Below are 26,024 nucleotides of genomic sequence, written 5' to 3'. Positions count from 1 at the left end.
AAAATAAACATTCAAGAATACAACTTATTCAGGGCGCCTGGGTGTCTCAGTCGGTTAAGCGTCTGACTTTGGCTTAGGTCGTGATCTCACGGTTCGTGAGTTCAAGCCCCACGTCAGGCTCTGTGCTGACAGCTCAGAGCCTAGAGCCTGCTTCGGATTCTGTGTCTCCCTCTCTCTCTGCCCCTCCCCTGTTCACTCTCTGTCTCTGTCTCAAAAATAAATAAACATTAAAAAAAGAATACAACTTATTCTTATTTAATACGATTAAGTTTAACAACTATATGTTGATTAGAATGTTTATCTATAAAAGTTCTTTGTTAAAAGTATGGCCAGGGGGCGCCTGGGTGGCTCAGTCGGTTAAGCGTCCGACTTCAGCTCAGGTCATGATCTCGCGGTTTGTGAGTTCGAGCCCCGCGTCAGCTCTGGGCTGATGGCTCAGAGCCTGGAGCCTGCTTCCGATTCTGTGTCTCCCTCTCTCTCTGCCCCTCCCCCGTTCATGCTCTGTCTCTCTCTGTCTCAAAAATAAATAAACGTTAAAAAAAAAAATTAAAAAAAAAAAAAGTATGGCCAGTATGGTTTTATATATATCCCAACTTCATCCTCTCTTTTGTCCCTCTCCATTTGTTTGTTTATGTCAGCAGTCTAAAAAAGTTATTCCAGGTGATGGGTATTGAGGAGGGCACCTTTTGGGATGAGCACTGGGTGTTGTATGGAAACCAATTTGACAATAAATTTCATATATTAAAAAAAAAAAAGTTATTCCAAAAGATGGGTTTTTTTCTCCTTTAGAATCAAAAGCCTACCTCGGAAGAGATCACCATGATTGCTGATCAGCTCAGTATGGAAAAAGAGGTGATTCGTGTTTGGTTTTGTAACCGCCGCCAGAAAGAAAAAAGAATCAACCCACCGAGCAGTGGTGGGACCAGCAGCTCACCTATCAAAGCAATTTTCCCCAGTCCAACCTCACTGGTAAGGATAAAAAATAGAGGACGCAAGCTCAGGGACTGATTTTTATAATTTTACAAATGATCTATGAAATCAGTTTATTTCATAATACTAATTTATTGTGTATATGTATTCATGCTAAGTATGTATAAACTTGTATTTTAAATGTCGCCAAGGTAATTCAGTCTCGTGTCCGTCGTTAAGCCAAGAACTTCCTGATCTTTCTTTCTTAAAGTGAACAATTTTAATTCTTTCCTATTTCATGGTGGCTCCATTATTCTCTTCTCTAGTGTGGTTTATAGGTTACTCTGCAACTGTGGGAGCAAATTTGCTGCTGACTCCAGTTAGCTTAAAAAAAAAAACTTTAGTTGCTTCTTATTCACATTGGGTTTTAAAGCCCGTATTATTAAAGTTACATGACTAAGTCACAGCAAATTCCGAGATAATGATTAGCTCTGAACTTGTATTAAAACAACCGTCTCCTGTCTTCACCCTCAGACATGTAGGCCTTTCACTGATAAGCTCATTGAGTAACTTCCACCGATTGCTCTAGAACAGTATTCTAGGCTGAGGGGGCATTCCCTACTCCTGCAACTCCCTTGAGCTTAAGGACGACCGCAAATGTGAGTCCACACTTCCAACCAGAAATTCCAGAGCTGGAAAGATTGTGGAGTTTGCATTTCTGAGCTTTCCTTGTTAATGTGTCTTGTTTCATTTGAATGTCATTCTATCCGGGGATGCTTTTTAAACTAACTTCACCATTAAGAGTGCCCATGGAGCTGTGAAGTGAAGGTTGTGATTGTTGATTAGCAGGGCTTTCGTCATGAAGTTCATAAGACCGCAGTTATGACAGCTTCTCAGGCACTAGATACAGTTCTGTTTTATGTAGGTGACGATTTTGTGTTGGGGTTTATACAAATAAACTAAAAAGGAAGACAGACAGTATTTCTTACAAAACTGTGGAAATACTTTGTTATTTCAAAAAGAAACTGTCAGTTTTTAAAATTTTTGCTTCACCTTCTTTCCATGCTATCATTTCATTAAGAAACAAAAACAAGACAGTCTTGTCCCCACAGGGTCAGAAAAGAAAAAGAAATCTAAGAACCCCTGATTCCCTGATCCCGTTGAATAGTTTTCCTGTGTAGATTAAGTTGATAAATAGCATAGTATTCCTTCCTTGCCTGTAGTATATCTGACTCCACATTATTGGAATTAAGGAATTTTTTTTATTATTTCTTTTAAAACCCTGGGCAGAGCCATTTCTAGTATCAGTGAAAAACCATCTTCTAATAGCCACCTTCACACGTAGGTCTGTTTTCTCAATTCTAAGATCAAAAAATGATTATAAAATTATTTCCTCTTAGGCCTTTTTAATCATGTTGTATCTGAAATGTGAACATTTTTATAGGCAAAATACATCTTTGATGTGGATTTGAAGTTTTGATTTTTTTAACTGCTTTTGCATATTTTCACTTCTGGCCTCTAGGTGGCAACCACGCCAAGCCTTGTGACTAGCAGTGCGGCCACGACCCTCACTGTCAACCCGGTCCTCCCACTAAGCAGCGCTGCGGTCACGAGCCTGTCTGTCACAGGTAAGCAGCCTCCTGGCTGAGCAGCTGTTGGACACATGGTGGGCCCGTGACAGGTCTCTCTGAGAACTGTGAACTAAATTGTGAATTAGGGCTCTGACTGCAACTTTTTTTTGAAAGGCCCCGTACGAAAACCTGAACTCCAGAAAACAGGCATAATTAATTTCGTCAGAAAGAATTCTCTCACATAAAGATTTTCTTGTCTGTTCTGTTCTTTCCCACATTACTCTTATCTTCCACATTGCTCCCGGAGTTATCTTTCAAAACTCCCAACTTTTTCCCAAGTAACTCCTCTCCTTAAAAACTTCCTTGCAGTGGCTACAGCTTTTTGTATTCAGGAAAGCATCCAGATTGATCATCAGTTCATCGAAGGTTATTTCCAGTCGGGATCTTATCTTCCACTGGTCTTTTGTCCCTTTCATCCTCAACACACGGGAAGGTTCCATCCATCCTTTTGTAAATATCCCCACAGCCTACAACGCTACCCAGCCTGCACTTCTTTCTGAAAGCAGTGAAACTGCTTCAGTTCAGTTCTTTCTGGAAATACTCTTTAGCCTGCCCAGGAAACTCTTCATTCCCACCTGATTGTACTTTTTGTACTTCTGTCTTTCTCAATAGATTTTGCACTTCTCAAAAGATCTGAATATTCTTTTTGCAATCTCAGTGCCTAGTTTGGTGCCTGATGCATTCGTTATAAAATGAATAAACTTTTTTCCTTTGGCCTCCTTTAAAAAACACATTTCCCAAGTACATTTAAAATAACTTAGGGGCGCCCGGGTGGCTCAGTGGGTTGGGCGTCCGACTTGGGCTCAGGTCATGATCTCACGGCTTGTGGGTCCGAGCCCCGCGTCGGGCTCTGTGCTGACGGCCCAGAGCCTGGAGCCTGCTTCAGGTTCTGTGTCTCCCTCTCTCTCTGCCCCTCCCCTGCTCATGCTCTCTCTCCTTCAAAAATAAACAAACATTAAAAAAAAAAAAAAACTTTAAAAAAAGTTTTAATTAAAAAAAAAACTTTTTAACTTTTAAAAAAAGTTTTATTTTAAATAAATAAAATAAAATAACTTAGTGTTGGTGCACCTGAGTAGCTTAGTTGGGTAAGTGTCTGGCTCTTGATTTCAGCTCAGGTCATGATCTCACAGTTTGTGAGATCAAGCCCCGTGTTGGGCTCTGCACTGACAGCGTAGAGCCTGCTTGGGATTCTCTCTTTCCCTCTCTCTTCCCCTCCCCTGCCCTCACAGTCTCTGCCTCTCAAAATAAATAAGTAAAAACTTTAAAAAACAATAAAACAAAACAACTTAGTGTTGTCATCAGAAGTTTTTTAGGGGCACCTGGGTGGCTCAGTCGGTTAAGTGTCCAACTTCGCTCGGGTCATGATTTCATAGTTTGTGGCTTCAAGCCCTGTGTCGGGCTGTGTGCTGACAGCTCAGAGCCTGGAGCCTGCTTCGGATTCTGTGTCTCCCTCTCTCTCTGCTCCTCCCCCACTTGCTCTCTGTCTCTGTCTCAAAAAAATGAGTAAACACTAAAAAAATAATAAAATAAGTTTTTTAGTGATATATGATGCATAAGGCATCCTATAATTATTCACCAGGCTGACTATGTGCTAGTAAATCATCGAATGGATTTGTGATATTTCACAGTCAAGCTTGAATTTAACCTAGAGTTGGGGAATTTGATTTTCTTCACCCATGTTTTGAGTTTGTTATAACACTTCTTTGGCTCTATGATCTAACTGAATGCCTTTCTATAGTTATTAAGTTTCTGAGTTACTAGGAAATCTCATAACTTTATTTATTTAGAGTAGTACTTCTTGACCTCTTTTGGGTCTTAGAGCTCTTTGAAAGTTTGATGAAAGCTTTAAACTTTTCCCCTCACAAAAGAGACACACCCACAAGTTTTAGTAAAATACTAAGGATGTTCATAAATGACAACCCCCATCAGTCCCCACCTCACAAAAGCCATTTTTGGATGCCGTAGGAGTAGAGATTGCAAGCTAAGAACCCATGTTTGAGAGTACATAGTATTCAGCACTTCGGCTTAAGCCAGCTGGTGGTGATTGATTGCTGTTGTGTTGGGCATCAGGAACACGAAATTCCTGCATCTGAGGAACCCACCATCCACCCTGACTGCCGTCATCTGTTCACCTTCCCAACAAATTGTAAGTCCTGTTACGTTAGGTCTAAAGGTAACCATCTTTTGCAGAAAAATTCCTAACAGTTCAAGCATTAAGAACAAGTAGCTTTGCAGATTTCCTAAAAATGTTGCAAAAAATCTAAAACGGAAGGTACTTTTTAGGAGATACACAGACTCAATCTAGCTAAAACTTTTCTGTCAGTTTTTGATGATCCTAGCTGGCCAGTCATACTTTCCTAAACTCGGTTACTCAGCCCATTTATGTGGATTTAATTATAACTCTTTTCTGAAATGTTGGTAACTTTTTTGGAGTGAGTTTTTTCTTCAGTTCTTAAAAAGTTGGAACGTTATAAGAAACTCAAATAGGCAAAACAGTCACAATGAACTATTTTTATCCTGCCTTTAAAACATTTTTTTATATATATGGGCAATTCTAATAGTGTTTAATGTGTCCTACTTTTTTTTTTTTACTTCTCATCTTACAGTTAAGTGTTATCCCTGTTACAGTTTTTTACATTTCTACCTTTTTTTATAATCTTTTTCTTTTTTTTTGATGTTTATTTATTTTGAGAGACAGAGACAGTGTAAGTGGGGGAGGGGCAGAGAGAGAGAGAGGGAGAGAAAGAATCCCAAGCAGGCTCCAGTGCAGAGCCTGATGTGGGGCTCAAACCCACGAACCGTGGGATCATGACCTGAGCGGAAATCAAGAGTTGGATGCTTACCTGACTGAGCCACCCAGGTGCCCCTACATTTCTACTTTTGATTTGCCCTTATTGTATTGAATGGTTCTACCAGAATTTCGTAAACATTTCCATGTAATGCTATGATGGTTAAGTTCTACCTACAATGACCAGCTTTTCCATTGGAGTCCCACAAATATTGCATCCCAAGAAACCCCTCAGTCTCCCAGCCACAGAACTTATCTTTCTTGTTCGATATTGTATTCTTCCTATCTAGCATACCATCTAGAATGTAAGCTACCCAGTAATTATTAAAGGAGTGAAGTTTTCACTTATAAGTAATGCTATAATGAGGACCTTTGTACAAAACAGTTTTCTTAAGTTCTTTATTTTTAGGTAATTTCAGATGTACAGAAAAGTTGCAAGAATAGTTCAGACAAATACCAAATCTCTTCCCTTAGATTCTCCAAATGTGAAAATCTTACTGTATTTGCTTTTTCTTTCCTTTTGCTGTTTCTCTTTCTGTGTATGTGTTTTTCTGAACTGCTTTAAGAGCAAGTTGTGGACATGCTGCTTTACCTGTAACTACTTCATTGTGTATTATCTAAAAAAATAAATTACCATATATAACCAGAATACAGTTACCAAAAATCAGGAAATTAACATTGAGTCAGCACTAACATCTAGTAAACAACTCACATTCATATTTTCCCAGTTGTGCCAGTAATGTCTCTTAAAACACAAGAAGATCTTTGTTTTTTTAATGTTTGTTTATTTTTTGAGAGAGAGAGACAGAGTGTGAGTGGGGAGGGGCGGAGAGAGAAAGAGACACAGAAGCTGGAGCAGGCTCCAGGCTCCGAGCTGTCAGCACAGAGCCCGACGCGGGGCTCGAAGCCACAAACCGAGAGGTTATGACCCGAGATGAAGTCAGACACTTAACCGACTGAGCCACCCAGGTGCCCCTAGCACGAGAAAATCTTAAATCGTGCATTGCATTCAGTTACTGTGTTTCTTTAGTCTTATTAAACTGGGGACAATATGCGGCCTTCGTAGTACTTTAGTACATTGATTGTTTTGAAGAGCGTAGCTGTTTACTTTGTAGATGTTTTGTCTCACATTTCCTCCTGATTAGATTCAGATTATGCACTTTGGGCGAGAATACCACAGAAGTGATATTGAGTTCTCCTTTGTGCATGATATGAACACACATGTTGTTTATTGATCCTACTACTGCTGGTATTAACTTTGATAATTTTATTAAGGTGGTATAGGTCAGGGTTCTCCATTGCATAGTTATTATTTTATTCCTCATAGTAAATGAGGGGTTTGAGACTGTACAGATACCCTGTTTTTTTCTCAAACCTTTGTCCACTAGTGTCCATTGATGATTTTTGCACGGATCTGTTACGATTCTCAAATAACTGTGTGATTTCTTCTACATTTATTAGTTGCCTTCCTTACCTTTTTCCATATGTTAACTCCCTTATCAGTGACCATGAGAAACCTGGCTCTTGTTATTTAACAAGATCGTGAACTGCTCAAACCTGTAGTGAAAACACAGTGGTTTCAAAATTGCTAGCCCATGTTTCTGAACAGAAAAGGCCTACTAATTGGAGTTCCATGTTTGTTTAGAGTTCTTGTCTTTAACCTGAAGGTATGTAGTCCGAATACTGTGCTCAGAAGTTATTTCGATTAGGTCTTTTTATATAGCCTCTTCAGTGCAGTTACATTATTCATTTGAAATTCCGTTTGTTTCGCTTGTTTTCAACATTAGTGTTGTTCCTCTCATCCTTGTGGATTTTTTTTTTAAGTACATGAGATAATAGCATATCATCAATCATTGATTTCAAAAGTCAGGACTGTACAGTAATTTCTCTTCAGAATAATGTCATTCCCTTCTCTTGTGATTCTCTTTCTCTGACAAGTGAGCTTGGAATCTCAGGGCTCTGTTGAGGTGAATAACTCTCACCTCTGTCATAGTCTTCTCCTGTGTCCTTCCGGACTCTAGTTGGTTTCCCTACCACCTAATCCCAACCTCTTTCTCATTTCTGCAAATCTCTCAAAATCTCAAGTTTTCTGATACCTGTCCCCAGAGTTCTTACTCCCTTTTCTTTAACCATCATCTGGGATAGGATTTTAGGAACGAAGCGAAAAAAACCATATCCTCACTCTACCATCTTCTAAGAGAAATCTTGTCTGATTGACACATTCTTATTTTCCAGTATTTAGCATAGTGCTTGGCACATTGAAGCTCCCTGGTAAACGTTTCTAGAATAGATCTAAGAATGATCATGACTGTGCTACTCCAGAAAGATTGTGTTCTGATGTGTATCAAAGCCTTGCAAAAATTCAACAGAACAGCCTTTAATAATCTCAACTAAACACGCTCTGCCCCAATTGTTTTTTTCCAAAACAGGATTTCATAATGAACCATATGCTGCCCCACACCCATTAGCAGTCCGTCCTCATTTACCCCTCACCCTCCTTCTGGTTGCTCTACTCTGTCTGTGGTTGTCCCTGTTTGGGGCATTTCATACAAATAGAATCACATAATATATGGCCTTCTGTGTCTGGCTTTTTCCATTTAATACAACATTCTTCAAGGTTCATCCATGTTGTAGATTGTATCGGGACTTCATTCCTTTCTATGGCCGTATGATATAGCATCATTTTGTTTATCATCTATGACTTGATGGACATTTGAGTTGCTTTCAGTTTGGGACCATTTTGAATACCTGCTGCTGTGAGCATTTGTGTACAGGGTGTTATGTGGACTTGTTTCCAGTTCTCTTGTGTATGTGTTTAGGAATGGAATTGGTCTATTATGTGGCATACTAGAATACTATGAACAACCTTTTGCCCCCAAAAAGTAAGGCAATTTAGATGAAATGGACAAATTCTGAGAAAGACACAAATTATCAAAACTGACTCAAAAAAAGGGAGAAAACTTAAATAGACTTAAGCCAGCAATGTAAATGAATCATTAATATAAAGATTTCCCCAGAAAAAAAGACTAGGTCCAGATGGCTTTAGCAGCGAATTCTATCAGATACTTAAAGAAGTTAATCTTCAGCCATCTCTTCCAGAAGATAGAGGAAACACAACTCACTGTAGAAAACCAGTATTACCTTGATACTAAAGCTGGGCAGAAAGACCACACAAAATTATAAACCTATATATTCCTTATGAAAATATACACAAAAACACTCAGCAAATTTTGGCAAATCAAATCCAGTAACATACAGAAAAGATCATACACCACCATCAAGGGGGATTTAGCCCGGGAATGTAAGGTTGGTTTAATAATAAGTGCACATTAAATAATACAGTATACCATAGCAACAGGAGAAAGGGCCAAATCCACACTGTCATCTCAGTGGATATGAAAAAAGCATTTGACAGAATCCAACAACCAGTTCATGATAAAAACCTGGAATAGAAAGGAACTTCCTCACCTGGAAAAGAACATTAAAATCCTACAGCTAACACCGTACTTAATGGTGAAAGACTGAATGCTTTTCCCCCTGATATCAAGAACAAACCAAGCTCTTGCCGACTTCCATTTAACATGATGCTAGACATCATAGCCAGCTTAACAAGGGGGAAAAAATTAAAAACATTCAGTTTGAAAGGAGAGAAGTTAAACTGTCTTTATTTGCATTATTCTGTGTATGTAAAAATCCCAAGGGATTTTTATTTAGGACAAAGAAATGAATTGAGTGTTGTTGCAGAATACAAGATCAATCTACAAAAATCAGTTGCATTTGTATATTCTATCAGTGAATGGACCAAAAATGATATTACAGAAATAATTTTATTCATAGTAGCTTCAAGAAGAATAAACTACTTGGGAATAAATCTAACAAAAGAAGTGTAAGACTTATACAGTGAGAACTGCAATTTGCTGAGAGAAATTAAATAAAGTCTAAATAAATGGAGATGCTCCAGCTTCGTGGTTTGGAAGATTGTTTTGTTTTTTGTTTTTCTGTGTGTGTGTGTGTGTGTGTGTGTGTGTGTGTGTTTTGTTTGGTTTGGTTTGGTTTTTGGTTTAGTTGGTTTTTTGGGGGTTTTTTTTTGGAGAGAGAGAGCATATGAGCTGGGAAGGAGCAGAGAGAGGGGGAGAGAGAATCCCAACATTGGGTTCGAGCTCATGAACTGTGAGGTCGTGACCTGAGCTGCAATCAAGAGAAATCAAGAAATCTATTGAGCCACCTAGGTGCACCAAGACTCAGTATTTTTAAAATGACAGTATTCTCTAGCGTCACCTGGGTGGCTCAGTCGATTAAGCATCTGACTCTTGGCTTCGGCTCAGGTCATGATCTCATGGTTTGTGAGTTCGAGCCCCAGATTGGGCTCTGTGCTGACAGCGCTGAGCCTGCTTGGGATCATCTCTCTTCGTGTCTCTCTGCCCCTACCCCGCTCGCTTGTGCACGTGCTCACTCACTCTCTGTAAATAAATAAATAAAGAACTTTAAAAAATTGACAGTATTAAAAAAAAAGATGACAGTATTCTCTAAATTGATCTGTAGATCCAATATAATTGTAGTCAGAATTCTAGTAATTTTTTTTGCAGTAATTGATAAACTCATTGTCTGAAGTATATATGGAAGGGACCCAGAATAGTCCAAACAAATTTGAAAAAGAATGGAGTTGGAGGACTTAAATACCTGATTTCAGAGCTTACTGCAAAGCTGTGCAATAAAGCCTGGATGCTGCTAGCATAAGGGCAAACAGTAGATTAACAGAACAGAATTGAGGGGCCGGAAACAAACCTTTGAATTTATATTCTGTTGACTTTTGACAAAGGTACCAAAGCAGTTCAGTAGCGAAAAGATACTCTTCACCAAATGGTTCTGAGACAATTGGATATCCATATTCATGAAGATGAATTTAGATCCTTCCCAACACCATGCACAGAAATTAAGTAGAGGGGATCAAAGGCCTAAATGTAAGAAATAAAACTTCCAGAAAACAGGAGAAAATCTTTATGACTTTGGCGTAAGTTTGTAGATACAGGGCAAAGAGTTTGTAGATATAGCACCAAAAACACAATTCATAGAAGAAAAGCAAATGATAAATTGGAATTTATCAAAAGCAAAATCTTCTGTACTTTGAGAGATGTTTTCAGAAAATGAAAAGTCAAGCCACAGACTTGGAGAAAACATTTGCAAATCTTGTATCTGATAAAGAAGCATCTAGAGCATATGAATAACTCTTACAACTAGTATTAAAAATATAAACAACCTCATTTTGTAAAAGGGCAAAAGATGTTAATGTATATTATGCCAAAGAACATATAGAAATGACTAACGAGCACATGAAAAGATGCTCAACATTTTTACTCATTAGAGAAATGCAAATTAAAACCATACTGTTTTGTACTCATTCAATGGCTATCATCAGAAAACCCAGAAATCACCAGTGCTCGCAAGGATGTGGAGAAACTGGAAACCTCATCCATTGCTGGTGGGAATGTACAGTCATACAGCCACTTTGGAAAACAGGGCGGCAGTGTCTTTATGAAGATTTTTAGATTTTTTTTTTAAGTTTATTTCTTTATTTTGTAAGAGAGAGCAAGCTGGGTGGGGCAGAGAGGGAAGAGAGAGAATCCCAACTAGGCCCTGCACTGTCTGGAGTCATCTTCCAGCCCAGGTTAACTTTGCTGCTGACATTGACTGGGACTTTCCGTGTATAACATGGGATTTCAGGAGAGTGACACTGAATGACCTGCCTGAAAGTGGCAGTGGAGAGTGAGGAAGGCCTGTTTTAAGCCTTTGACCTCGAGATAAAGGGTCTTCTGGAAACGGAGGGTTTCAGCTTCTGAACTTTGAAAGGGAGGTAGTGTCCATAGTTAAAATCAGGGTAGATAAGGTGAGACGTTGGGCAAGAAAAGATTGAAAGTACACTGAAATGTCTTAGTAGTAGAAGAGAAAGGAGAGAAGACATTTACCTTTCTAAATAGAATCTGTTACAGGTGTCAAAGTGTGACTCTGCCCAACGTAGGACCCAGCACTGCATCAGAGGCTCAGTGATAGAGTGATCAGATAGACTTAGAACTGCGAAAATAACAGAACCATGATTATCCGCATAGACGTAGTTGTACTTAGGGACGGCAGCAATAAAGGAGGAATGGTATATATTTTTGAGAAAGGCAGAAAGAGGAGTAAATGCTCCCCTTTTGATTAGCAATGAGAAAGATACGTTTACCGGATTCACTGAGACCATGTAACACTTTTGTGCAGTAGTATAGGGGGTGGGAAGAGTAGAGTCAATACTGAAATAGAGAGGTCTAATTTCCTCCCAGTTCTGTGATGTGTGAAAGCAACATTTCCTTAGAGTTAAAATGAGAAAAGAGTTGAATTCTAGGTGTTCTTAGTATCAACCAGAAGAAGGCTTGAAAATAGTCTTTTAGAAGGGCCAAACTGAATTTTTTAAGAGTCTTCTTGAGCTTAATGATGTATTTTATCACCAAAAAGTTACCTTTTACATTAAGATCTTTGTTCCAATGGTTTGAAATATTTGTTTTGATTGGTCTGGTTCTTCTATAATGTATCAAGTCTTTTATACCTTACAGAAGTATTATCCTGAAAATTTATAGATGCTTTTTGAGTCCTCTATCCTGAGAAAATACCACTTAGGTCCTGCTTTATACATATATATGGTTGGTTATCTACTAGAACATAGTAAGTTTCAGTAAATTAAGTTCCGGCTAGTGTAGGCAGCCTGTGTTTGTGATATGTGGCATTGCTGATAACTGAAATAAAAGGGCCTGTTCTCCCTTGCCTCTCTAAATAGCATCAGAATTACAGCTCACTGGGGACGGCTGGCATCTTCTACTTTGTGGAAGGTTTTCTATCCTGTGACTGCCTTGTGAGTCATTTCTACTTTAGGCAAAGAGACTTAACATTCTTTTCATCACACTTGCCTTTGTGACTCAACAAGCCTGACTTCTAGACGTATTTCAGACTTGTACTACCCAATACGGCAGGCCCTAGCCACCTGTGGCTTTTAAGCACATAAAGTGTAGCTAGTTCAAATTGAGATGTGTTATAAGTATAAAATACACACCATTTTCAAAGACTTAGTATGAAGAAACATCAGTACTTTCTTGATACCGGTTTCATGTTAAAATGATAATATTTGTGGATATATTGGGTTAAATGGAATATAATATTGAAAATAATTTAACCTATTTCTTCCTGATATTTTCAGTTGGACCCCTAGAAAGTTTTAAATTGCATATTTGTTGTGTTTCTGTTGGACAGCATTGATTAAGTAATTCCAGTGAGTGTGTTTCAGTGATGATATTTGTAATGTCAATCAGTCGTTTGTATACAAATGTTTGTTGTTCTCCTTATAACAAAAAGAAATTTGGCATCTTGATTTTTTAAGGTCTCTCAACTAACAGTTTCCTAGAGCTTCATTTTTCATGCTTTTATGAGATTCATAATATATTTGTATGTTATTGTTTCATGAATAAGAAAATATTTACCACAATAGGCTTTTGGAGAGCTGGTTTTTGTTACAGAATAACTACTTAGATTTTTCGGTGCAAAGAAAGCATCTAGGCATAGGCTCTTAGTTATTTTCATACTATTTTCACATGTTATTATTGACACTTAGAAGAATATGTAACTTTTAGTTCTTGCCTTCATTGTGTTGTTTTGATTTTTCTTTTTTTCTTTTAATTGTTTAATGTTCATTTATTTTTGAGAGAGAGAGAGAGAGAGAGACAGAACACAAGTTGGGGAGGGGCAGAGGGAGGGGGACACAGAATCCGAAGCAAGCTCCAAGCTTTGAGCTGTCAGCATAGAGCCCAATGCGGGGCTCGAACCCACGAACCACGAGATCATGACCTGAGCCGAAGTCGGTTGCTTAACCGACTGAGCTACCCAGGTGCCACAGTTTTGATTTTTCTATAGAGACAACTCTATACAAGTAGCTTTTTTGCTCATATGTTTCTTCCCCAGACCAGTTGTATTCCATAGTCAGAGCTGCTGTGATTCTTCATGTTCTGAATAAGAAATTGGACATGGAAATCTGTGTTCTCTGTTTCTTTCATGGCCGCTTTATTGCTCTTGCCTCTTAAACCGGGGTCCGTGGTTTTGGTTCTAAAGTGTTTGTTTTTGTGGTTAGTTTCCATAGAGACGCAAAACGAGGTTAATAAAGAAGGACACAGAGGTTCCTGGATGGGAGATTAGCTTGTTCGCAGTTGCGTGCAGAGCACCGTTCTTCCAGAAGCAGCCACCGAAGGGCACTTTCTCCTCTGGTTCTCTCTGCAGGCACCACAGACAGCACCTCCAACAACACTGCCACCGTGATCTCCACCGCGCCGCCAGCTTCCTCCGCAGTCACGTCCCCCTCGCTGAGCCCCTCCCCGTCCGCCTCGGCCTCCGCCTCCGAGGCATCCGGCGCCAGCGAGACCAGCACAACGCAGACCACCTCCACTCTGTCCTCTCCTCTCGGCACCAGCCAGGTGATGGTGACGGCGTCAGGGTTGCAAACGGCGGCGGCCGCTGCCCTCCAAGGGGCCGCGCAGCTGCCGGCCAACGCCAGTCTCGCCGCCATGGCCGCCGCCGCGGGACTGAGCCCAGGCCTGATGGCGCCCTCGCAGTTCGCAGCTGGGTAAGGAGCGTTCGCACCTCGGTCACCCCCGAGAGACCGCTAGAAGTCAGTGCCCCCCGGAGTCGCTCGTAGGGGAGACCGTCTCCATCTGAAATGCATAAAGCAAGAGAAACCCTCTTTAGAGCCATCAGCTCTTTGGAGTGGGAGGCTCTGGGGGGTGCAAGGGCCTTCCGGCGGCCGGACTCGGCTTTCTTAACGCTCGGGGAGGGCGGCCATCCTACCGTCATTTCCAGGTGAGGACACGGAAACCAGGCCACTAGAGCTGATGTGCCCGAGCGGTGGGGCCCGGACGGAAGCCCACAGTTCCTGGCTCACTCTTCTGCATTCTCCACCTAAGCTCTCTCAACTGTCTGCTTTCTGATTTTCAAACACGGACAAGATGCAGAGTCATAAGATCCCCAGTTTTTTATATGATCGAACAGGAAGGATTCCTTTTTCAATATGTGCCTTTCTCTGGCATCTTTTTGTTTTGTTTTTGGGGGAAAGAAAGAATGAGGTAATTCATTTTTTGTTTTTAATTTTTTTTAATGTGTATTTATTTTTGAGAGAGAGAGACAGACAGGACGTGAGCAGGGGAGGGGCAGAGAGAGAGAGAGGGAGACACAGAATCTGAAGCAGGCTCCAGGCCCTGAGCTGTCAGCACAGAGCCGGACGTGGGGCTCAAACTCACAAACCATGAGATCATGACCTGAGCCGAAGTCGGGCGCTTAACCGACTGAGCCAGCCAGGCGCCCCAAGAATGAGGTAATTTGAAGAAAAGTCAGCATGACTCTGCAGGTTTTAGGTTTTGTGTGGATCATATCCTCGTTTCGCTTTGTACAAGTAAGCATCAAAGAAGGCAGTAACCAAAGCTTATTCTCAGAAGGAGAATAACAGAGATTTCCATGTACTTCCCCAGCCGCATTTTCCTTTTTCTTATTCCTTTGGGTGTATTGTCAAAATGACAGATGTGCCTACATTGTAACAAAGTGACCGCTCTTTTGGACTTTCAGAGGTGCCTTACTCAGTCTCAATCCAGGGACCCTGGGCGGTGCTCTCAGCCCGGCTCTCATGAGCAACAGTACACTGGCAACTATTCAAGGTCAGTAGAATTTTTCCCCTTACTTAGACCTTTGGGTTTGTTTGTTTGTTTGTTTGTTTGTTTGTTTGTTTTTAATGAGGGATGTTTGCTTTGCTAGAGGTAAAGGTGTTGGGGAAAGGTGGTTGAATTGATCACGCTAACTTGAGGACCAAGAAAATGTCCTTGTGAAAAAAAGGACTTCTACAAGTCCTTCTACTTTCTACAAGAAGTATAGGTGTTAATTTGTAAGAACCGGAAATATGCTTAGTTTGGAATATTACAAAAAAACAAACAAAATAACAGGAATTGTTATGCTGATATTTATCTTATGTGAATAGACTTCGAGGCAGAATTTCCCCCTGGTAAATATATCTAAGTAGTCATCCAAGACCCATCCCCAGGTAAACACCACCAAGATAAATTCCCCAGTCCCCAGCCCCACCCCCACATATGAGAGCCACATAGGAGGAGGTCCTATAAGGATTAACCTTGGAGCACATTATATAGACTTCAAGAGTACTTTTAATTGTTAGGTTCTGCCCTTTGTATATCCCCATCAGTTCAGAATGTATATTCTCTTGGATTGTCTCTTTTCCAAGCCCATTGGGTCTCTTTTGGCCTTCGCATGCTATCCAGTCTAAAATGGGTCTAAATCCATTCATTCCGTATGTGAAGGGTTTGCCTTATTTAGCTTCTGAGCTTTATATGCTAAGATGCTATGTTACATGACTCAGGAAAACAATTTGAGACATCACTATATAAATCAAAGAGAGAGAGAGAGAGAGAGAGAGAGAAAGTGTGTGTGTGTGTGTGTGTGTGTGTGTGTGTGTGTGTGTGTCTTAAAATTTGAATGGTTCATACTTAAATGAGAGCTCTTGGGGCCAAAAATATGCTCTTAGCCAACCTCAGTTAAGATTAGTGTTTCATGGATGATATCTCTGCAGTATACTATAGAGAATATGAGTTACAGACAAACCTAAGACATGACTTAGATTAGATTATACTTCTGGGTTTCCTGGACCCAGTTTCAACGTGCCCCGCAACACCAAGCAAGCCTTGCAGACCAGCAGGGTATCTGAGACTTTAACTTAACTCTGACACTGTCTACCTAGAGATAGCATCAGATTCCACAGGGTAAGGGTTCAGTCCAACAAAACCATTCCTCCCTCCCCTTCAGACACCAGTGGTAAGCCCAGGCTATTATTACCTATGCTTCTGACCAGCTACAGATTGGCGGTTCCAACAACCTTTTCCTTAGATCGATTCTGTTACTTGGCTAGAGCGGCTCACAGAACTCAGGGAAACACATTTACCAGTTTATTAAAGGATATGATAAAGTATGCAAATCAACAGCCAGATAAAGAGATACATAGGATGAGGTCCCAAACAGAGGAGTTTCTGTCCTCAGTGGAGTTTGAGGTCTGGCTCAGTGGCACATAGAAGTATTCTGGTTCTCCAAGAGTGGAGGCTCTCCAGACAAGACCCAAAAGCTGTCCCCCTGGGTTTTTACGGAAGCTTCATGACACAGTCATGATTGACTAAGAAGTCATTGGCCGTTGGCTGAATCAAACTCCATGTTCCCCTCCCATCGTGTGAGGTTGGGGGTGGGACTAAAAGTTCCAACCCTCAGATCACATGGTTGGTCCTAGGGGCAACCCATCCCCGCCCTTGGGTGGCATCCAAAAGTCACCTTCACTGATAGCAAGACCCGTTTCATGGTTTTGGCTCTGAAGTGTTTTCAGGAACTGTGGATGTAGACCAGATATATCTGAGAAATACCAATTTGGTCATTCAGATGAGTGAATACATATTTCTTCTAAATATATATTTCTAAGTACTCTTTCTATATATATTAGAATGCTTTCTTCTAATATATCATTAGAATGATTACCTTACATTATATTGACTTTCTCCTTGATGAAATCATATGTAAAATTGATGGTTAGAGCTGTAAACCTTTTGGTATACCAGGATTTCTTTTTGGCATGAGATTTGTGATAAATCACTTTTGCTCTTACATGAGGAAACCTCTGGGCTTTAGTGATGCTACAAAGGCAAATGCCTTCCCCAGGGCACAGCTGAGTATAGAACAAGTACTGTCTGGGAATATCTAGAACTCTTCTATGCCCCTGAACCTAGAATCTCAGAAAACTTAAAGCTGCACCAAATCTCACCGATCTGTGCTCTTTGTATGATCATGTCCAAGTCAGTCCCTCTAGCTTTCGTTATATATGAAATCAGCCAAAAGTTTTTAATCTAGATTTATTGGAATTTTACTTTTTCTTATTTTTTTTTTTTTTATTTTAGAGAGAGTGTGAGCAGGGGAGAGGGACAGAGAGAGACAGAGAGAGAGAATCTTAAGCAGGCTCTGTGCCCAGCTCGGAGCCCGACGTTGGGGCTCTGTCACATGACCCTGGGATCATGACCTGAGCTGAAATCAAGAGTTGGGTGCTCAACCCACTGAGCCACTCAGGTGCCCGCCCCCCCACAATTTAAAAAATATTGATTAAGTAATGTCTACACCCAAAGTGGGGCTCTAACTCACAACCCCAAGATCAAAAGTCATATGCTCTTCCGACTGTGCCAACTGGGTGCCCCAGATATCAACCAAATAATGCCATTAGAAACCCCCTCAAACCTACATGTGAAAATGTAGTTATATGGGTGGGAGGATATTGGAAGGGTTGCCAGATAACAGAAAAAGATACTAAATGAGAGTGCCAGTTATTTAAAAGTAAAGTTCATTAATGCCTTCTGTGGAAGAGTAATCCGGGTGCTATAATGGAACAGCATTAAAAGAGCAATTCTCATGCATGAAAGCAAGTCCCAACCTTAGATAACCCCCTGAGGCCACCGCGTCCGTACATCTCTACTGCCCTCCTCGTTCTCCTTTGTAGAAGTCCTAGGAATCAAATGTGATGCCTCAGCAAGTGAAAAATTAACTTCACCTTACACCGTATTTGGTAATATGTAATTATTTTAGAACTAAGGTCATTTTAGAAAGGTGGTTTTTATCTTGTCCATCGTCCCAAAATGCTCAAATTTATCAGTAATGCCAGTTAGTTTGATAAAAGCTAATTATATTTTAATGCCCCCATCACCGTAGCTAGTTTGTCTTTTGAATGGAAGAGGGTTACAATCGGCAATCTTCATTAAAAACAAAACGACCAGATTTAAAAATACTTGTAGGAAGATGGAACAGAGTTGAGGTTCTGAGATGGCAGCGTAGCTCTGATTCACGAGACAGTTCTTAACTCTCCCCTCTCACCTGTCCTGCTTGTGCTCGTTAAATCAGTTAGTATTTCAGCCTATTTAGGTGCTTTCAAAATCATAAGGAAACTTCGTTTGGTGACAGGATGTCTGTATGTGAAGAACACAAGTCAATTAAGGGCTGCACCGTTCCCACCTGGGCTGTAGGAAGCCTCAGCACCCTTGATGTGTTACTTGGCTTCTCTAGAATGGTTTTAACATTCTCTTTTCTGCCCGATTGGGGGGGGTTTTGTCTGTAGCTCTCGCTTCTGGTGGCTCTCTTCCAATAACGTCACTGGATGCGACTGGGAACCTGGTATTTGCCAATGCGGGAGGAGCCCCCAACATCGTGACTGCCCCCCTGTTCCTGAACCCTCAGAACCTCTCTCTGCTCACCAGCAACCCAGTGAGCTTGGTCTCCGCCGCCGCAGCCTCCGCAGGGAACTCTGGGCCTGTAGCCAGCCTCCACGCCACCTCCGCGTCCGCCGAGTCCATCCAGAACTCTCTCTTCACGGTGGCCTCTGCCAGCGGGGCCGCCTCCACCACCACCACCGCCTCCAAGGCACAGTGAGCGGGGCCGCGCGGGGCCTGCCACCAGCCTTTGCCACCTGCCGCGTGAGTGGCCTGCCAGCCAGGCTGAGACTGAACAATGTGATTGGCTTCCTCTTGCCATGTTTCAACAGCAAGCAAGGGAGAGAAGGGAGAAAAGGAGAAAAACGCCTACCAGAGGAAAAAAAAAAAAAAAAAGGATGGAGACAGGACAACATTTGCCTAATTTTGTAATAAAACACTGTCTTTTCAGGATTGCTTCATGGATTGGAGAACTTTCTAACCAAAAATTTAAAAAAAAAAAAAAAGCAGAAACAAAAAATCAAAAACAAAAACATAAGTGAAAGGACTACTTATCATTTCCAGCAGTCATGATGACAAGTTAAGGTGGGTTACCAATTCCGATATAGGAAGGGGATTTCTTGTTTGTCTAAATTTCTTTTTTTCTTAAAAAAAAAAATCATTTTTATGGGTCTGTTGTACAGGCCAGTAAGTCATAACAAGGTGTTTATAATCGTATCAATTGTGTTGGGGGTTCCTTTCTTAACTGGTACAATTTAGGCAGGCCTGTATTACTGTATCTCTATTATTATTGTTGTTGTTGTTGTTATTGTTTTTTATATATATATATAGTTTGGACATGTTTATCTCTTGCTCCTGGATCCTACTTCAGTGAGCTCCCACACTGTGGGGAGGGAGGGTTTGGGGGTAAGGGGAGACTTACGTTCTTAACTGCGGGGAATGTTCTTGCTGGTTTCCTTATCCTTGATGACTCTTACAGAGGTGCTAGAAAATTATTTTCTTTTGCCACTTATGCAAGAGGCTTGGTGCAGAAGCTGATGGCAGTGTGTGCAAACACTCCCGCTCCACACACGCCCCCTCCCCCATCAGGTGGTGCCTTCGGAGCACTTTTGTGTAGGAAGCAATTCCTGCTGAACTGTAGCTCTCACTCACCCCGGATCATTGAATGACCCTGAGGCCCAGATCCTGCGGTGCACCGGGGCGGCGTCTGCTGTCCGTGGAGACGGCCGCGTGTGTCGCAGGGCAGGATCTGGTTCCGAAGAGCAAAGACTACTGCAGACACCTGACTTGGTGGTTCTCCTGATTCCCTGTCTCCTGAGAAATGCTCCTACTGTTGGTGTGTTTGTTTGTTTGTTTCCATTTTGTGAAAGTTTTTCATTCAAACTTCCTTTCATTTACTTGGCAAAGAGCGAATTGACTTCTTGAAATCGGGAAGCTCCTCCCTTCTGTTGTGTTCTGAAGGAACTCCCCTAGACTGTTGCCATCGAGTCTGTATCCCCCAAAGAGGTGTGATGGGAAGAGTCTGAGGCCCCCACCTTTTCCGGTGGCCGCAGACTTCCTTTTCACTGGACGACGTGTAAATTCCTCTAACCTTAAGACTCTCCTTGCTTCCCTGACTGGAGAATGCACTTAGTAGCTGGGCACGGGGTCTTAGAACCTTTGAAGGACTTTGAGCAGGAACTTTGCACACACCTCAAGTGTCTCCTTGGTTTATTAGTGATGCTCCAGCTCGGTAGGTCAGAACGGCAATACACGTCTCGCTGTACGCTGTAGAAAGTGATTAGCTTCCGGAATTGTTTTCAGGGTGTTTCTAGACGATGTAAATGAGCCCGTCGAAAGGAAGAGTTTGTGGAAGTAGATGAAGAGGAATGAGGGTAACTTGGAAATTCAATTCCCCTTTGTGTCAGCGTACTATTATGATGTTTTGTCTGTACCAAAACAGTTCCCGGACGACTGGATCACTGCGACGCGGCTCGTCTGAGCCCCCCCTCTTATTGGAGATCAGGTTCCCGTTTGGTATCTGTGGCTGCCTGCTTTTATCTCCAGTGGCCCAAGACTGCACTTTCCCCCCTTTCGAGCTAGGGTCTGAGAGAGAGTGGACAGGTCGTTTTCGTTCTGATTGCTCTGCTTATGTCCCCAAGAGAGCTTGGAGTCTGTGTGTTTGTCTCTTCACAGTGTTGGGAAAGGCAGTGATACAGATACAGCGTGTATTTTTGTGTGTGATCGTCCAAGTGGGAGACAGGCACCTTAATATTAAATGGCCAGAAACGGATTTAGTCCCTTTGTTAATTTTTCTTTTGTTGCTTCTGTCTTCCCGTTTTATCTCACGGAGTATTTAATTATCAACCTAAATTTCCTCTTCTCACCGTTCACCTTCCCTAAAATCCCTCCAAAATCAGTGAACTGCAAGCAGGGAAACTAACAAATAATGTCCATCCACCTTTTTTTTATGTGTGGTGTGTTTTTTTTATGTTGTCGTTTTTTTGTTTGTTTGTTTTCTTTTTTTAACTAAGCTTGAACCAAAGTCAATTTTTAGCAAGCTGCTGTACTAATGGACTAGTTTATAACGTGCATTTCAGACACATTGAGGAGATAGATGCTACTGACAATTTCTTTTTTCATTTGTCTTTATTTTATATAAAAGTTGCTGCTTGTTTTAATCTTTTATGTTGGTTAATTGTAATATCCTCTGGGCAGACATTAACTTGATTTTAACTAGTGTATTTAGTTCGGTGTGTAAATAGAATGGCAGTGTCGGTTACTAATTTTTCTCCTCTCCATCTTCTCTGATGTTCAGTTTCATCTTGTATCCCAACTTGACATCTCTAACTTTAGTCTGTGCAAATGGTTTTAGGGCTATCACTAATAGTAGCTGCCCATTATAATGAGTCCCTCCCCTGGGAGTGGTAAGTTAGGAGGAAGGATTCAGGGAGGGAAATGCTGATACCCACCGTCCCAGATAGAGGTTATAGCATTAATTTCCCAAAACTGCTGCCAAAGGAAGTGTGGAGTCCTAAGAGACTCAAACCCAGTGGATTAAAAGGAAGGGCAAAGAAAGGCTGTGCTTGTGTGTGTGTTTTCCTGTGTGGTTCAAAAGATGCTCCCGCTCCTAAACAAGGTTCACCAATGGACTTTAATGTTTTAAAGATACTAAGCTTTAAATGTCAGGACGATGGGCTTCTATTCTCTGCCCTGTCTGTGTTCTCTAGTCAGCCTGGGATAAGGGGATTCTGCCTTTTCGCGTGTGTGTGGATCACTTCATGAGGATAAACCTTAAACCAGCATAAAAATCCGTGCTTAAAAGAAAGAAATCCTTAGACAAAGGTAACATTTAAAAATTTTCTCGTTCTTTTCTTATTTAAAGACAAGTTGTAAAACGAAAGGTACATTTGTACACGTACACAGGAAACACTAAAACAGTTTGTTGATAGGTATTTAGCTTAAAATCACTCCCCACCACCATCCCTAGACATTTTGCTGATCACATGGCTTCATGACTCAACCTTGAGTCCTTTTTGACTTTATATTATAGTTATCATCTCAAGAAATGCTTTTTGAATTGAGTGAATCTCCTAAGCTAAGGTACTCAGACTTGACTTTGAACCACCTTATATGGGAAAGTCTGGAAATGAAGGGGGCCATTTGACCAAAAAGAGGTGTTTGGTAGTTTCTGCATTTCTAAGCGGTTGGGCCAGATCGGTCATCAGAACTCATTGTACATTCTTCTTCTTCTTCCCCCCCCCCCCACCCCCCGCCTCCATGTTTATGCAGATTTTATTTCCTCCCTGAATTTGGTGAATACATACTAAACCAAAGACTAATTCTGAATGCATTTATAGTGATACTATATTTCTGTATTTGCCCATGGTAATGGGCCCTCCCCAGGGAGTGGTGAATGTAATTGAATCCTGCTTATCACAAGCAGTGCAATTTGGTCATGAACTTTATTTATACCCTGTGTGAATCTGAAGGACAGAGCAGAAAGACCTAGAAAAGGGCTTCTTATTGGAACAATATTATTGTTCCTGATTTAAGAAATAAGTTGAGTGCTATATATTAGTTTAAATGTTTCTGAATTATATAAGCAGCTTTTTAGAATTAAAAAAATGTTCACCTCTATTACCTGACACAATACACGCTTCCTTTTATTTATCTGATAAGAAAGACCAATACCATCCCAATTCACTCAACTTATTACTCAAGCAACAGAACCAAAGGAATCCAACTTTCATTTTGTGTAGGACCATACCTATTTGTACTTCATGGTAGCATTATTAGAAGTTAACGATCCTCTTTTTTTTTTTTTTTTAAGGGAAAATAAGGTTAATTAAAAGACTTTTTGTGAGATGATCATGCTGTTTTGTTCTACATAATTCATTCATTGTTGGGGGGGAAAAAAAGCACAATTATACCTCTTTTTTATGTTATTTTGCCCTGTTATCCCTCATGTATTTGGGAAGATGGGGGAATCTTGTCTGTATTATCCAGAAGCACAGATATTTTCTTGACACAAGATTTAAGGTCAGCCCAATCTTTAACATTAAATGTTCTCTTTAAATTGCTGGGAAGGCTGGATACATTTGCATATATAGGAAATCATATTTGTAGATATTTGAAGCTCCAAACCCTGATAGTAAACATTGCAGTCAGTGTATATAATAAACGTACAGAAGACACTCTTTGTAGTTCATAGTCTACAGTTGTTCCCACCCCATGTCATCCTCCCCAAACTTTCTTCACCGAGAAAAAAGTAAACCCGTTGAGATAGGAAGAAAAGGGAGAAGTGCCAGCCGGGAGACGTCCGCGTGCACCGAGCCCCAGGGCTGGTGGGTAGCGCTGATGGGGAGCTAGTGGGGAGTGGCGCCTGCCCAGACCTCCTGCTGGCAGTATCCGCAGGGTCAGACCCCCTAGGGGCACCCCAGAGGTCAGTCTACGGTTTGATAACCTTCAGTCGAAGAAGAGCCTCAACAATTCATGATGAGATGTTGGCCAAATTCTTTTCCATCGATTCAGCATCTAAAATTGATGAATTTAAAGTTTATTCTCCAAACCATGTGTATTGCAGCTGAAAATATTAAAAGACCATCCATGCTACCAAGAAAATGGCTCTCAAGACCTGAAATTTAAAGTTATTCAAATGGGCAACAGTTGATGGATTCATTTGATCATAACCATTGATGAGTTCATTTTGTATATGCGTATAAAAAGCATTTAATGTATGACACTGTTCATCTAATCATAGCCCTGGCCATTTTGAAGTCATTTTCAGTCTTAAAACATTTTGAAGATGACACTTTAAGATGGTAAATCTTTCTTAGCATTTACCTTCATTTTTGAGAAGGAAAAAGAATCTTTGCCATTCTTTTAAGAAAAATAACTAAGATCCGCTATTAGGCAGGTTGGCATAATGGCGCACACGGTATAAATGTGAGCATGAACAGGAGTAGGGTAAATAAACCGCTTTTATCATTAAAAGCTGATACCAGCCCTGTTCTGCCTCACTCTTTCGTTAATCCAAAGAGATTAAATGGGACACCCCGGAGATTTCCAGTAAGATAATTCGAGAGGATTTCATCAGGAAGGCAGGGAATGTGGTGTTTCTCAGATTTGTCCAGTTTATACCCAGATTTCCATACGGTTTGTGAGCTGTTGCTTTCTTCTAATTGTCCTCATTCGTGAAGCACTTAGGTCCTTGTTTTGGCTCTTCTTCTCTCCGCCTTTTCTAATAGCAGTAATTGAGTGAATCCTACTTTGATTCTGTGATCTGGAGCTCCTTTCAGCCCCCTCCTCCTCTTCCTTTTCTTTTTGAATGGTGATACCTTAATCTGTGAGGGTAACGCTGGTGGGTAACAGCTAGCTTCTGGCACCTTCATAAAATACCTCAGCGTAGCTTAGCATTGTTACAGACCTGGTTTTAATCTAAAAACCAAAAAAAGAAAAAAGAAAAAAACCTTTATAAATAGTGGAAATAATTCTAGCTGTAGCATTTAGTTGAACTGATGTTTATTACGGTTGATAAACACGATTGATGCTGTATGTATTTGGGATCCTGTTTATAGGTTACAATTTATAGGGTTAGGGAGGGTTGGGGTGGGGAGAGGAGAAATTGATTATGTTAGAAGGAAAATGTTGCTCATGTGTGTTTGTTTTTCCTCGTATCTGTCTTGCCAAAGGAAACTTGATTATCTCTGCAGTGGGTTTGGGATTCGTCGGCCTCTCCGTGGTTTCACCTGCACTGCAGCGTGTGGGTTACACATGGGCGGTGCTTTAGCTTCAGGGTCCCCTAAGGCATGTGTGCCCCTTCCTATGGCCACCCTTGCCCCCAGACCCTGCCAGTCCCTCCTAAGGATTCATTACCTCTCTGTGTGGCAAGAGCTTGGGCGAAGGACGCGTGTGTGGGCATCCATCTGGGTGTGTGGTTGAGAAACGGAGGCCGAAGCCGGCGTGCGCCATTTCATTCGGAAAGGAAAGACAAGTGCTGCATCCTCAACTAGGAAAACTAAAGTGGAACAGGTTCTTTTTTGTCACCCTCTGTCATGTTGGCAACATTGCAAAGCCCTCCTTCCTTTTCTCATGCCAAGGCTAATTCCGTCTAGACCAAAAATGCGAACAGAAGTAAAACCGACCCGAGCAGTTGAAAGCCAGCCTGCTTGCCTCACGCGTGTGATAAGGCGTGACCTCTGGGGACTGGCAGGTTGGTGAGACTGAGGAGAGCGGTGTTCCTGGTGGGAATGTGGATGAGAAATGCTGGCTTGGGAAATACCAAAGCACCCTTTCTGCCCGTACTCTGGGACAGACTGCCGTGGCTCTCCACGTTCAGGTATGGACTCTGCCTCCAGAAAGGTTATTTTTAAATAAACCATCCGTCTCACCGAACCCGAGTGGGATTTGGTTTAGGTACCAAAGACACTGCTATGTCATTGTTGAGTCTTACGTTTTCAAAACAGGCAGAGAGAATAGGAGTGAAAGGCTGAGATTTGGAAAGGCTGTACCTATGTCTCTTTCCTTTTCCTCTCCCCTCTTTTCTCTCCTCCCTTACCCACATTTTGAAGGAAGTCTTGGTTGTCCTGGCTTCGGAAAAGAGATGAATTTTGTTTCACTCTGCTGGCTCTGTAAAGACGGATAGAGTTGCTCAGTGTAGCAGTGATGTTCTTAGAATTGCTGGCAAATCGGGGGGCGGGGGGGCGGCGTAAAATATGGGGGTAGAGGGCTTTTTTTTTTCTTTATTTCCCTTTATCTAACACTTATAAATAGAACCAGTACAGCCTGTTTGAGTTCAGATGGTCCCTAGATGTGCTATCTCTGTTCTGTCACTTAAAAAGGATAAGCATTTTCAAGAGCAGGATTACATGGAAAACCAAAACTCCTTTATCCTCCCAGGGAGCTGTATTGTTCCAG

The 26,024-nt window shown here is 41.3% G+C and overlaps 1 protein-coding gene across 4 annotated transcripts in view; it reads left to right on the top strand.

Annotated features, from left to right (window-relative positions):
- The window catches only part of POU2F1 (POU class 2 homeobox 1), a 183,096-nt gene extending 157,293 nt beyond the window's left edge, over positions 1-25,803 (top strand). For 3 of the 4 annotated variants that reach the window (XM_047077069.1, XM_047077066.1, XM_047077067.1), the window contains 5 exons: positions 790-969; positions 2,432-2,537; positions 13,624-13,966; positions 14,959-15,047; positions 18,536-18,978. In XM_047077069.1, coding sequence (XP_046933025.1) covers positions 790-969; positions 2,432-2,537; positions 13,624-13,966; positions 14,959-15,047; positions 18,536-18,846 — 1,029 coding nt within the window. In that variant the 3' untranslated portion in view covers positions 18,847-18,978. Of the gene's footprint in view, positions 1-789; positions 970-2,431; positions 2,538-13,623; positions 13,967-14,958; positions 15,048-18,535; positions 18,979-19,077 lie in introns of those variants that run through there. The other variant, XM_047077068.1, reaches the window with a different exon arrangement.
- Positions 25,804-26,024: the final 221 nt, after the last annotated feature.

Source organism: Lynx rufus, unplaced genomic scaffold (assembly GCF_022079265.1).
Source record: "Lynx rufus isolate CCGP_SWC_20201006 ecotype Redwood Valley unplaced genomic scaffold, mLynRuf1.p SCAF_15, whole genome shotgun sequence".
Classification (NCBI taxonomy): Eukaryota; Metazoa; Chordata; class Mammalia; order Carnivora; family Felidae; genus Lynx; species Lynx rufus.
Note: the sequence above shows the minus strand (reverse complement) of the source record. Positions and strands in the feature narration are given on the sequence as shown.